This window comes from Bemisia tabaci, chromosome 8 (genome assembly GCF_918797505.1).
Source record: "Bemisia tabaci chromosome 8, PGI_BMITA_v3".
Classification (NCBI taxonomy): domain Eukaryota; kingdom Metazoa; phylum Arthropoda; class Insecta; order Hemiptera; family Aleyrodidae; genus Bemisia; species Bemisia tabaci.
Genome location: NC_092800.1, coordinates 2,163,948 through 2,177,717, shown reverse-complemented (window position 1 = coordinate 2,177,717; position 13,770 = coordinate 2,163,948). Strand labels below are relative to the sequence as shown.

General features: G+C 40.3%; 1 protein-coding gene across 1 annotated transcript in view; it reads right to left on the bottom strand.

The window, feature by feature from the left end:
- Positions 1-8,347, bottom strand: part of LOC109030132 (uncharacterized) — a 135,432-nt gene extending 127,085 nt beyond the window's left edge. The window contains exons 1-2 of the mRNA XM_072303131.1: positions 8,036-8,347; positions 5,968-6,391 (exon numbers count right to left, since the gene is read on the bottom strand). Of these exons, the coding sequence (XP_072159232.1) occupies positions 5,968-5,977 (10 nt within the window). The 5' untranslated portion in view covers positions 5,978-6,391; positions 8,036-8,347. The remainder of the gene's footprint in view (positions 1-5,967; positions 6,392-8,035) is intronic.
- Positions 8,348-13,770: the final 5,423 nt, after the last annotated feature.

The following is a 13,770-nucleotide window of genomic DNA, read 5'->3' as shown; positions in this document are numbered from 1 at the left end:
ATCATTTTTAGCAGGGGATCCTATCCCAGCCTTCACGGATGCCCCTATTTACCGCACCATCCGGCATCTACGCCGATACGCGCACCGCGGGTTCATACGGCACAAACGACGACAATCGTGGTGTAATTAACGCGTTAGGCACATTAGCGTAATTAACATCTAGTAAGTTATTATGCCGGAATCGACGGGCCACAGCCCCGGCGGTGGCGGCCGGTAGATCGCCGGCTAATTTTCATCCGAAACGCCACGCCATCGTCGTTAACTAAACGGCCGATAATGAAATTATTTTCCAGCCACCGCTCACCTGCTCCCCTTACGGCAGGTATATCAGGGCATTCAGGCATTGTGTTGCATCAATATGCATGCATTCGTACGTTGCGATAGTTCCGGTATTATCGCAGACTGTAGGTAATTTGATGATAGCGAGTATGATACGCGAAGGATTTGGATGGAAGGAACTTACGTTAAAATTTTGTAAGTTTGGGTTTTTGGAATATTTGCAATGCAGATTCTTGCGGTTATACACTGAAAAAAAAATCTCGGTGTATTCACTAAGAAAAGGGTAAAATTACCAAGAATTCAGGGTTCTATTTGATCCCAGTTTTTTCTTGGTAGAATTACCATCCATGGAATTGGTAATTTTACCGAGAAATCTCGGTAAAATTATTGAACTTTCTCGGTAACTTCACTGGACCTTGGTAAAAACGCCAATATTTTTTATCGACCATGGTAGAATTACCGAGATAAAATGGCAAAGTTACCGGGAATTGATTACCAATAAAAGTGGTATTCTTACCTGAAAAAAACAGTAAAAATACCGGTTTTTAGGTAAACTTAACAGTCTGTCTTGGTAAAATTACCAATAATTGGTAAAAAAATTGAGATGGTAAAGGTACCAACGGACCTTGGTAAAAACGCCGAGAATTTTTTTTTCAGTGTATGGACTCAATTTTTTGTGGAGACATTTGAAACTCATTAATATGTGGCACTTTGAAAAGCGCTTGTCGAAGGTATGAGAAAAAAACCCCGCCGTCACGTCAGGTGCATTGGGGCACTCAGACATCGTCAAATGCAAACAGGTGCAGGTGCATGTCAATGTGCATTCGGAGGTAAAGTAGGGAACCTAAGAGTCTAACAGGGCATTTTCAGAGCAAACTGTAACAAAAAATGAACATGCACATTCTTTAAATGGGAGAATTCACAACTGCATAGCGTAAAATAAAAAATTCAGGGTCATTTTCCAGAATCGAAGTAAAGCGAGCTCATCTTGGAACTACGAACTGTCGATAGTCACAAAAATCATGGAAATCGACCCAGTAGATCGATCAGACGAACAGTGCACTGAAAAAAAAACTGCTAAAATCAACACATGAAATAGTGAAAAAAGGTGACAACTCATCAAAATAGATTAAGAACACCGGGTTGATTTTACTAATTTGGTGATTTGTCATTGTATTTTAGCAATTTTTTTTTTCAGTGTGACAAAAAATAAAAAAAGGGGGTCAGAGCGCTCGTGATACGAATATTTTGAGCATAACCATACGACCAAAATGAGCAACGTTAGTGCCAAAGGGCTTTTCAATGAAGTGCACTCCGCAAAATGGCATGAAACTCCTTCGGACTATCTATAGGACTCGCCTGGCAGCGACGGGTCTGCGGATAAGTCTGATAAGTTTGTTCCCTGAGACTCCCTGAAAATCAGGTTAGAAACAAATGATTCCCAATTTTTTAACCGGGAAGTTTTGTCTATTGATCTCAGTGGACGAAATTAAGAAGCGGTAGCAGGGTATTCGGCATCTCTCCTCCCCTCCAGTCGACCGAGTCTTGAACCCATGCCAAAGCTTTAGCACCAGCGTTGTCAGCTGAGATGCGAAATTCACCTTTTTCTGTATTAGGTCAAGAGTGCAATAAAATTCGAATGATCAAAACTCACCAACTACCACAAAATAATATGACTCATTCAAAATACGTCCAATACGAGTGTAGCAGACTTATCGTCCTTCGAAAAAAAAACTGTAACTAACCAGTGACGAAGCATGAATCGATTTGTCCCCATTTGAAGCTATGGTAAAGAATCGATTATTAAGGTGTTCGTTGCGAACGCCTGTTTCTTGATCCGATTCCATGGGTTTGAATGGCAGATCAATCGATATATCGCAAAGCAAGCCACGCCACTGTAATTTACGTCAACCACTACGATACCATAGACTATAGTTTCTTCCAGAATGGATACGTTGACTGCTCATTACACATTCCTGCTGATTGCTCAGCATGATATTCCTTTAAAAACCGGGTGGGAAGAAATCAGGGTACGCATCATCGTGATGGATGACGTCATTCACCGTGATTTTTGAAGCGCGATATCAATGTTACTATTGAATACAAGAACTTGGATGACATACGGATCTCGTCATTTTTTGCTGATCTTTGAGAATGAACCCTCCTAAAACAAGTCTGTATGCCTGGCACAATATGACCACAATTGGCAATAAGAAACTAATATTTCTGGCTCTCTTAGGGAACTTCATAAGGTACTATCAGTTTTTCTGTGTAGATAGGTATGTGATTTTCTAGATGGGCTGAAAACGTATTTTAGTTCTCTCTCGGAACATGTAGTCCAATTGGACGTATATATGCTAAAAGAAACCAGAGACACAGGAAATAGAAGGAGTGTGCTCTTTAGTTCTCGGACCGTAAGAATGAATGGGAATCATAAAGCGCCAGTGACGTCAGAGATGAAGACGACGATCCGCAGATCTGGGTCTTCAACTCATGAGCCCTGCCCACAACACTCTTGTCATATGCCCATGGCTCATGAGTTAACATATTTTGGCGCTTAGTGCCTATTGATTTAATATCAAATCCCACTTCTCCATTTTTCCAATAGGAATCACGCCCACTTTTACATTGATCCCTCTGCAGCTTGCACGAGCACACCCCATCTTTCCCACACGTCTCCAGTTTCTTTTAGCATAAATACGTCCAATTGACCTACTACCAGAGGAAATTCCGAAAAATTACACTTGTTGGCAACGCTGCGGAGTGTAAAGTATATCTCTCGCCGCCTCTGCCGTTGCCGGCACAATGACCCACTAAACTTGGACAGCTTTAACCGGAAGATGTATTTCCATTCCGCCGCGATCCGTTACCGGAATCGGCCGAGGTTGAAACCTACCTCGTCCAGTATCTGATAAACCCCGGAAAGTTAGCATTTTCGTAAGCTTCAAGGCTCATCAGAAGCTAGGTTTAAGTTTCGACGCTGACCTCTTCACTTGTGTATAAGTTCACTCTGTCTCCAATACTCATGCACCAAGGAAAAAGTTCTGTCATACATCCATAAAAGAGGCCTCTCTACATCGAACATTCGGTGTATCCGTCTAATGCGTCAAACTGAACTTCCGGCTTGTACCAGTGGCGATTCTTGAGAATAGGTAACATTGTTTTTTCCTCCATTTAAATGTATGTAAAACAATCGATTCGTGGTGAGGCAGCTTGCCTCACCTAAAATCGATATTTTTATTGGTTTTAAATGGAGGAAAAATAGTATTGCCGACTTGCAAAACCGCCACTGGCTCATACAACCAAACTCTCCACAGCTCGATTATTTGAGCGGAGAGTATATGTCCACATAGATAGAAAGTTCGCTTTGAAAAACCAAAATTTACAGCCGATAGAAATCGTACACTGATAGTTTATATAACTTTTCTATTGAAGTATGGGCCTCATATATAATTGGTTATTTAATTACGACGATCAAAAACTATGGGCTATTTACGTTGAAGACCAGGAATTTACATTGAATTTTAAGATTTACGAGCACTCACTTAAAAAGCTTCAAAATTTCGGTTGTTACTTTTGGATCCTCAGAGCCTTCAAGGATGGATGTTTGGAGGGTGGTAATTTTGAATTTTGATGCGTATATCATAAGTTTTTGGGCAAGATAGAAAAATACTGTCGATTTTATGGGGCTTACTAATTTAATCATTGTACGATTTATATAACTAAACTTTTTTCCTCGATGGACTTGTGAATCGATAACTGAACTACAAAAGCACCCAAAAAACTGTTCGAACTCTAAATTCTTATGAAATCGAATCTCAATTGGAGCATCCCATAATTATCTTAATACGTTTAATTCTCAGAAGAAACCGGATACGTTTTTCATTCGTAATTCTCAAAAAATATTTTCTACAAAAAGGACCCATCATGGAGGTTCGCAGGAAATAGTGAGTCCCGTTCGGAAAATAGGGTGTGAGGGGAAGTTGGCCCATGACGAACAAAGCTAGCGGAAAATACTGACGTTTCGAACCAATTTCATTCTTATCCAAGGCGCTAATCAAGGGAAATGGCCGCATCGGAGATTTTTATCATTCTTCGGGACCATAGTTTACACCAGAGTTAAGAATGGCGTCATCTACCGTGTTTCCCAAAATGCCATTTTCATAGCGTAAATCGAAGCAAAACTAATCAATAATGTTGAAAATTGCGAGGATCACGGTATTTTTGCCCGAATGGCATCGTCAATAAGGTTGGAGCTCAATAATTTTTGCCTCCATTTGAGGCGCGTAAAAGCAGATAAAGAAGGTTCTTTCTGTGAGGGTGAGTTCACACGGTCCATTGGGCAGGCTGCCAAGCTTGCCCGTTGGACAGTGTGGATTTACACGCGCAACGGGCCATTTTGCCGTACTAAGGAAGAACGCCGTATTAACATTCGAATGTTGCCACATTTTTGTTCTTTTAGAGAATGTAACGAAATGAATCCCTTATAACCTAAGTCAATAATGAAACTCCCAAAACCACGTATCTCGTTTCTGGTGTTTAAAAATCTCTGCTCCCGCATTATTTTTTTAAGACAGAACAAATCACCACACACAGGAAAAAAAACACATTGGATCTAGAGTCCAGACTCTTCAAAATATTGACAAGATAAAACACTCTTGATTCAATCAGATTTAAACTTAAATCAAGCCTCTTAATTCGAGCGGATATCCTTTTGATTTAAGCTTAAATCTGATTGAATCAAGAGTCCTTTTTCTTGTCAATGTTTTCAAGAGTCTGGACTCTAGATCCAATGTGTTTTTTTTCCAGAGCACTCCTTCAAACTTTCTCAGAATTTGCCTCGTACGGAGAGGAAAAATCACGAAAGTTTTCAAGGATGGGTCAGTTGCGCTGGTCAAAAAACCGTGTTTTGATACTTGATTCTTGTAGATCAGATACAAATATAAAGATTCGTCTAAACAGCGACTTTCTACGTTCAATATTAACCAAGACATCGCCCCTTGAAAAGTCGAGTTTTTGACGTCATACACCGCGATAGTGACACCCTTGGTTTCTTCCACCTTCCTTTCATCAGTCGATGTGACGCGTCTTTGCAGTGGTTGCTCAACAAAAAACTCGGATGAGAGCAAGGTGAAAGAAACCAAGGTGTCATTACAGCGGTGGATGACGTTGAAACCTCGACTTTTCATTGGGCGATATCTCGGCTAATATTGAACGTAGAAAGTTGCTGTTAAGACAGATCTTATTATTGCAAGCTGTTCTACACGAATCAAGCATCAAAACACGATTCTGTGACCAGCAGAACTGACTCATTGGATGTATTTATGCTGAAAGGAACTATGCGCATAGAATTTGCATGCAACATAGTTCCTTTTAGCATAAATACTCGTACTTTCCATTGACGTTGAGTAGTTCTCCATTTAATATCAAGAATGACGTCAGGAAGTCTGCAACGTTGCAAACCGAGATACGTGGTTTGTTAGTTTCACCTGTGATGTGCACTCCTAATATTGAACTGCAGGAGAAAGCGTCTGAAAAGCTCAAGGGAAAATGTCGCAAATTTTCCAGAAATGTTGTATTTTATCAGGGAATCCAGGCAACATTCGGATGTACATACGGCGTTTTCCTTTTGAGAAGCAACATTTTAAAAGACTGTGTTAAGTGTTCCTGTGTAATCGAAGCACTTACCTAGGATCATGTTTCACTGCTATCCGTAAAGTGCGCTTCCCCCGAGTATAATGAATATTTGGCAAGTAGAATGTGCTCCTTCGGCGCTTCTCAGCCTTGTGAATGACGTGTACTTTCAACGTGAAGTTCCATCAACTCAGCACACGTCAAATTACACACCCACGATAAAACACCCGCGCGTTCCTCATCGGCAACGCTCAACATCACAAGCAAACCCGAGGATTCCTCGCAGAAATCATCGCACTTCCCGTTCGCAATCGCACAACACTATCCGTCATTTCAGCAAAATCACCGTCCTTTCGAGCATCACCAGTGATATCCACCCTTCTGTCATCAGCTGAGGAATTCCGCTGATTCGAGGTTAAGTCGCATCATGTGCGTCACGTGTAAAACCTCGATCGCAATTCTACCGCACAGTTAGCGACTAATGAAAAAAAGAGGCAAAAATTAGAACTTGGTTGTTCCACTATTCTGCCGTACTAGGGAAGGAAAATCCGAGAGTGCCAAATTTCCTCCAATAAAATATGTATTTTTGAAAAGAGTCATGAATATTTTTCCTCGAAAATTTCAGTTCTTTTAGACCAAATCGCAATCAAAATTTTCTGAAAAATTTGAAGACAAATTTTCACAAGTTTCCCAGTAAATTTGATTTTATTGAGGGAAATTTGGCAACGTCTAAAGGCTAATATGGCGGTTTTCCTTGGCATGGTAGTATTATGGTCTCAGGATACTTTGACCTTTGCCTCGTGTAATTGGTATTGGCTGGATCGGCTAATGCTTACAAGACTCGTTGTCGCTCCAGAGTTGGTTATATTTATTTAATTTTCTTTTTATCGACAATTTTCCTAGCTTTTATCTAGTAGTGCATGTATACACTTATCCATGGCATAGCGCTACAAGCATCCGAATTCTCAGAAATTACGGCCTCGTGGAATTTGTTTCAGTGGACCAACGTGTCAGTTCCAAGAGAATTTATCACTTCCATTGACCCCTGACCTATTCTGCTGTGCTGAGGAAGAACGCCGTACAAACATTCGAGAGTTGACAAATTTCTGTCGATAAAATGTTCATTATTGAGGAAATGGTTTGAAAATTTTTCCTTAAAATTTGCAGAAAATTTCAGTGGAATTGCGAACAAAATTATCTCAAAAATTGGAAGATAAATGTTCATGGGTTTACCAGGAAAGTCGTGTTTTATCAAAGGAAATTAGGCAATGCCTGAAGGTTCATACAACGTTCTTCCTCAGCACGGCAGTGATGGTCTAGTGTTTGACGTGCTGCCTACTAGTCTAAGGTGGGAAATCGATTTTTTACAATATTAATTTGTGCAAGTAAATGTTAACAATCCATATGCTCAGATGTAAAGATACAACTAAGATAGGAGAGTTGTGTTGCTTTTAAAATCGATCGAAATTTGTGATTTTTGTGATCGTTTAGCCCTCTCGTGTGCATTATTTTTAAAATATTTAAAACGAAACATGAAATCTAAAATTCAGCGCTTGTCACAATTCATATTCTATTAGTCAAACATTTGATTAGATCGGTTTTTCGTAAAGTCCCTTTCAATATTAAAAAGTTCAGTGGAAAGCTTTCAATGTAAAGTTTCCGCAATATAGAATCTCCGCACTCGGACTTGAAAGAGTAATTTTAAGGGAATATGCAGCTAAGTTATTGAGTCTTAATTCATAGGAAAGTATTGACAGGGGCCTTTTGTAAAAAGAATGCAATGAAACAACTATTCTTGCTTCGGGACCGTGCAAATTGTCTACCCTAAAAATTGCAGGCGCTTTACGGACTAGTGATTTTTTTTACCACGCCGTATGAGCAGTTCAGTCATGCAAAGGAGTTAAAGCCTCCCAGTTTGATGACCAGGCCTTGAATTCGAGTCTCGAGTGTTTCTCGTCATAAGTTAACGGTTTAACGATGTAGAAAGCTTCAGCGCGATTTAATTTGTACAAAACCTATTACCTCGAAAAAGTGTATCAAATAAAATGAAGCAAAAATGTACTCGCGCACTTTTCACACGATCACCTAAACATTAAATTTGAGCATCAGGTGATGTTTGTACCTCCATACCTATGTACCTCAAAAATCTAGATACATACTGCAAAAGGGTATGTATCTTTGTACATAATAGCCAGGCTCCTGAGGAGAGGGGTAAAAAATGAGATAGCGAACCGTGTAATCGCGCACTTTTTACACTATAAACCAGGCACGAAATTCAAGCCTCAGGTGTTGTCGGCCATATTCGATGACCGGGGTATATACAAGATGCGGTGTATATACTGTGTATATACGGGGATGTCGCGGTGCTGTAGATGCGTGGTCGAGCTGCGGTAGGCGCGAAAGCGGGCGGCCGCGCCAGTGATCGATGAATGGAGTCAAAGCACGCACTGAAAGGCTCGCCGCGGCGCGGGCCCGAGTCGGGGATGATGCGGGGGTGGGTTTGGGGATGGGGGTGGGTGTTTAGGGGCTCCTGACGCGGTCCGCTATCCTCTGCAGTGCGCGCACGCCCGACGCTCGCGCCCTGGTCGAACAACCGAAAGCTGCCAAGTTTCCCGGCGCGCGAACTCGGGGCACGCTGTTGCCAAGTTTTCTAGATTCACAGGAAGGATGAGGACCTTCGAGCAACAAAACAGAAAATAAGTAACTTCTTCGGGAACAATGCAGGGGGGATACAAAGAAAGAGATATAATGTACGTAAAACAAACACATTAGGCTTCTAATTGAAATGTAAAATAGGCCTTCAGGCTGTATTCTGTAAAATAAAGTTCCACCATGTAAATACATCAATCTCAGCCTCAGCTCTAAAAAGCAAATACAGGGACTCGAATTTTCTTAATGTGTTAAAAAATTGCTTTATTGCCAAATGTTTTTATAGGAAGCGGAGTATTTAGCATAAGCCCCTTTTTTAAAAAATCTGTAATCTCTTTTCCTTTCTTTTCTTTTCTTTCTGCTACCCTCATTAACCCTGACATATTTGCTCTAGCTGTTGAAAAATGTGCATTTACAAATAAAAATATATTATTATTATTATCAATAAATAATATTTTGTTAGAAAAAAAAAATTCTGGATTACGAGGTCAGGTCTGCTCAAAAATGACGTCAAATATATTATGAGAGAGGTCATGGACTATTTAACGATCCTATTTAAACGGTAACTGTTTGCGGCAGACGCACGGGTCGTAAGGCAGTAAATTGGAATTTCTTAGCCAATGTGCTTTAAAAATCATCAAGCTGAAAATCTCCATACAGAGGGGAAAAGCTCATACAAGCACAATTTTCCCTGAATGAGACACGCTGTTTGGTGCAAAAAAAAAATACTTGTTTAAAGAAGAAAAGGAGCCTATATAAAAAAAAATCACTTACATCAAGCAGAAATCCGCTCTCATACAGCTATTTTATTCTTGATTCATAAAAAAATCTTCTTGGCAGCATACTCTAGAATGTTTCTGCCTAAATCGAGTCACTTTTTCCTCTAATGAAATTCAAAAATTATACTAAACGTTATTAAATACGGATGCTAGGACTTAATGAGTTGTTGGACTACCTCTCTCTTTTTGTGCCGTAGTATCTTGATTTATTTTGCGAGGAAAGCTCCGAGCTCATTAAGGATGCCTGTTATTCTTAATATGTTGGAGCGCCTTCAATTTCGTATGATACAGTGCAACACCTCTGTTGTGAAATAGTTGCTTGATGCGCCGTGGCACGCTGCGGGACGGCGCGGCGGCCGGCCGGTCAGCTCAATACGCGCATTGGCGCCTACAAACCTAACAGGGATACTTCACGCATCGCGCAATGCGTGCACGCCTCGCACTGGCAGCACGCCGCTCCGCTCTGTGTCAGGCTCTGGTACTTAATCTCGCGCATTATGACGTGAGCCCTGTTATGCACATATTCTTATTGGTCTCAGGGATCATGCCTTGATGCACATAGTTCCGTTTGATAGAGATACGTCCAATTAAAGCTAGCTCGGTACCTAAGAGCGATCATTTTTATATGTTGGGCCAAAAGTTTTGTCGCCACTTTTTATTTCGTATCATATTGACTTCTTTTTTCTTCCGCGAGTTCACTAGAAGGTTGGTCCAAACATTTTCCAAACGGGAAAACCTCGTTGAGTTCAATGCTGATACGTAGAGTTAGCTACTTTCAAAATTTGCATTGATTTCAGAAGGATTTTGGTGCGAAAATGTGGATTTTTCGTCATTTCAATGACAAACATTACTTTTTACTTGATTTCATGCATGCAAATTAGTTTTTCCTCAAAAGCACTGCAAGTCATAAACTATGATCATTGGCCTCTAATTCGGCGGCGCAGTCCTCTGTTTACATTCAGGGCATCCAATTGTCATAAAATATAAAATCTTGAAATTTCACGATAAGGAATTCATGAGATTCCTGAAATTCTTGAAAGATATTAGAAAGTATGCTCGATTTATAGTTCATCAACACTCGAAAGATAATTTGACTGCACTCGGACTTGTCCTTTTCTCTTAGAATTTCCTGTAATGACATCCTTTATTTGATAAGTTGCACATAGTGAAAATTGACACAAGAGACTCAAGTTCTGAGTCTCAAAATTATTTTACCTCTGCAGGTGGGAATTCTTAGAATAATTCTTAATTATAGATTCTAGGGGGAAAATGTCAATTTGTTCGACCTGTTCAAGTTAGTGCTCCCATTTGAAAAACAATCAAGGGATCCTGCAATCTAAGAGAGCTTTAAATGGTTGAAGCATCCGGGAAGTTCCTGAACCGAGTTTTCGAAAGTTCTAGAGAATTATAGGTCAGAGCAATTCTCGGGAAGTGGCCAATGTTTCGAGGATAATTCCATAAAACCAAACTTTTAATTTACTCCGGGACTTTTCGGAGAATTCCAGACGTTTTGAAATTTGCATCTCACTCTAAGAATTGAGAACATTGGGCTGAGCACAAAGTCTCTGGTCAATAATTATATGAAATCGCCCAAAAAAAACATAGTGTAGATCTACGAAGGTTGCGCATTCTGAAAGTTTCTCTCTGTTTGCGCTCCATAATGAGTGCAATAAATAGATTTTGCACCCGTTATTCCAATTATTGCATGACAGACCAGACCAAGGAAGAAGTAACGATATACTATACACTACGCCAGAATATTTGATGTATGCTTACGGCAGGAGCGCCGCTAAATTTGAACGATGGAACTTGAAATTCCAAGATATTTAATAATATTTTACTGTTTCAAAATATGGAATTCGGTCGTCGGAAGATTCTCCGATGATTACAAAAGGATGAGGTTTTATTCTCATAGACCTATCATTTCCCTGAAAGGTATAACTATCCACCTTTATTGATGATGACACCGAACTACGAAATTTGACATGAGGATTTGTCAAACTGAGTTCCCTATATATAATGAAGCAAGTTGCACAAAACAATTGTTTAAAGCGTAAATGCATCAACGCTGTATTCGCCGGCCCACAGTTGATAGAGTCAATGGGAGAGGTCACACATAATTTAAAAACTTTAAAAGCCTATATCTCCATTAATACGAAATTTTGATATTTTAAAAGTAAGTTCATTAGTTTCCTCTTTAAATTTTCTATGAAACTCACCTCTTAAAATTAAAAGTGTGATGAAATAAACGTAAAATTTTACAATTTTTGTCAAAAATTATATGTCCAACTTCTTCCATTGAGTCGAGCCATTGTGCGGCCGTTAAAAAGTCGTGTCGGACGACGCGAAATGTGGCAAACACCGGTACTTTGTTTACATCCTAACTTCGAGCAGTTCCTCGATGCGCACATACACAACCCCTTGGTTTAGAATTTCAGATTTCGGTGCCAAATTTCTCCCAGAAGAGTTGGGGAACTTATGCAAGGGAAGTTTTGCCCTGCCCATGCCGCTCTCTGATTGGTTTATCAGCTATATTTGACTCGTAAGAACCAATGTAAGCAAACGAATGCATCTCTAAATTTCAAGTGGGTTGCAATCGCGAATTTCTGTTTGCGACGTCACAGATTTCCTAACATACTTTGTTTTTCAAAACGGAAATACACTCAACGGCAATTCTTAATAAGTGCCGTAATTTTTCTTCTCTATGCGAAGAACATTCTACAAAAACTTCAAGGAATGATTTTCAGTGGCGTGGCGTGCTTTGCGATGTATCGATTTATTTGCCATTTAAAGCTATGGGAAAGGATCGATAGACAGGGCTTTCTCAGCGAACACCCTAATAATCGATTTTTTACCATAACTTCAAATGGAGAAATATCGATGATCGATCATTCACGCCCCGCCACAGATGATTTTGATTATTTCTTCTTTAAAAGGAGAAAAAAGGAGCACAGGTTTTCAAACAACGCAAACGAGATACGTGGTTCGAGACCTACACCGTCAATTTACGTCACCAATACTTTGCATTACTTCACCCAGCAATAATTACTTCAATGCAAAGCATCACTCAAAAAAAGGTATGACTCTGAGACCCATAAAAAATTGCTCGGAGATCCATAATTTCTAAGCAAAGTGACTTACCGTCTACAGTATGGCCTCTGAGCCACACTTAATTGGTCGTGAACCTATAAGCATGGCTCCACGAACTAAAACTCGGCCGGCAAGTCACTCTTCTCATACTTGTTTTTTGAGTGTATTGAAATTAATGCTCACTTTTACTTACTTGGTTTTTGGATTTTTGAAGAGCTAAAAGAAATTTCATCGAATGAAATTTTGTGAAATTTCACAAGAAATTTCATGAAATTTCTTTTTTCCCCATGAAATTTCTTGAAATTTCCTCATAAAATTTCTTCTTATAATCTTTCACGAAATTTCTTAACTCTGAGAGCGGGGAATTTGAATTGATAAACAGAGAATCAGTGCTGATTGACCTCCAGACAAAACGCGATTAAAAATTACGACATCGCGCCTTCAATTTCGCGCACGCAACACGGACATTCATCGAGCACGAATAGTTGTATCTCTGCGCCGTCATCGACGCGAGTCCGATAATTTGCTCTGCTCCGCATCCTGTTTATTTTCATTTGTCTTATGTGGACGTATTTCGAACGAATCTGTGTACATTATGAGGTGAGCTCTGTTATGCGTATATTCTTATGGGTCTCAGGGCTCATGTCTTAATGCACATAGTTCCATTTGGCAGAAATACGCTCATTTGTAAGGTGGTGCCTCAGGGGCATGGACATTGCAGCCGAGGACAGCAGCCTGATTGTCGAAATGTTTTGTTTGTCGGGACGACATAGATGACATAGGTTAAAAGGCGGAGCGTGATTGGTCGGCTATGTCTTATCGCTGCTTTGTCGTGCCTATGTCGGGTTGAACTCAGGACAAGCTAACGGCACCTCTTAAGTTTATAGTATGTCGTTCATTCCACCTGACAAAGGCACGATAAAGCAGCGATAAGACATAGCCGACCAATCACACTCCGCCTTTTAACCTATGTCATCTATGTCGTCCCGACAAACAAAAAATTTCAACAATCAGGCTGCTGAAGTGAAGAAAAACGGTCTCGTTTTTAAACTCTTCTCCCGCATCGGTAAACACCTCACTAGAATTATGGCGTTGAAAGTTCATTTTATCATTCATCGGGCTTCCCTTTTAAACATTTCTCCCGAATTGGAGCGACACTTCCCAAGCGGTATAGAGCGAGGCATCGCAAGTTCACGCCTCGCGCCATCGCGCCTTCAATTTTGCGCACGCAACACGCGCATCCATCGTGCACGAATAGTTGTATTGTATCTCTGCGCCTTTATCAACGCGCGTCTTACCTCGGTTCCTGTTCAATCGATCTCTGACGAACCTTGATATC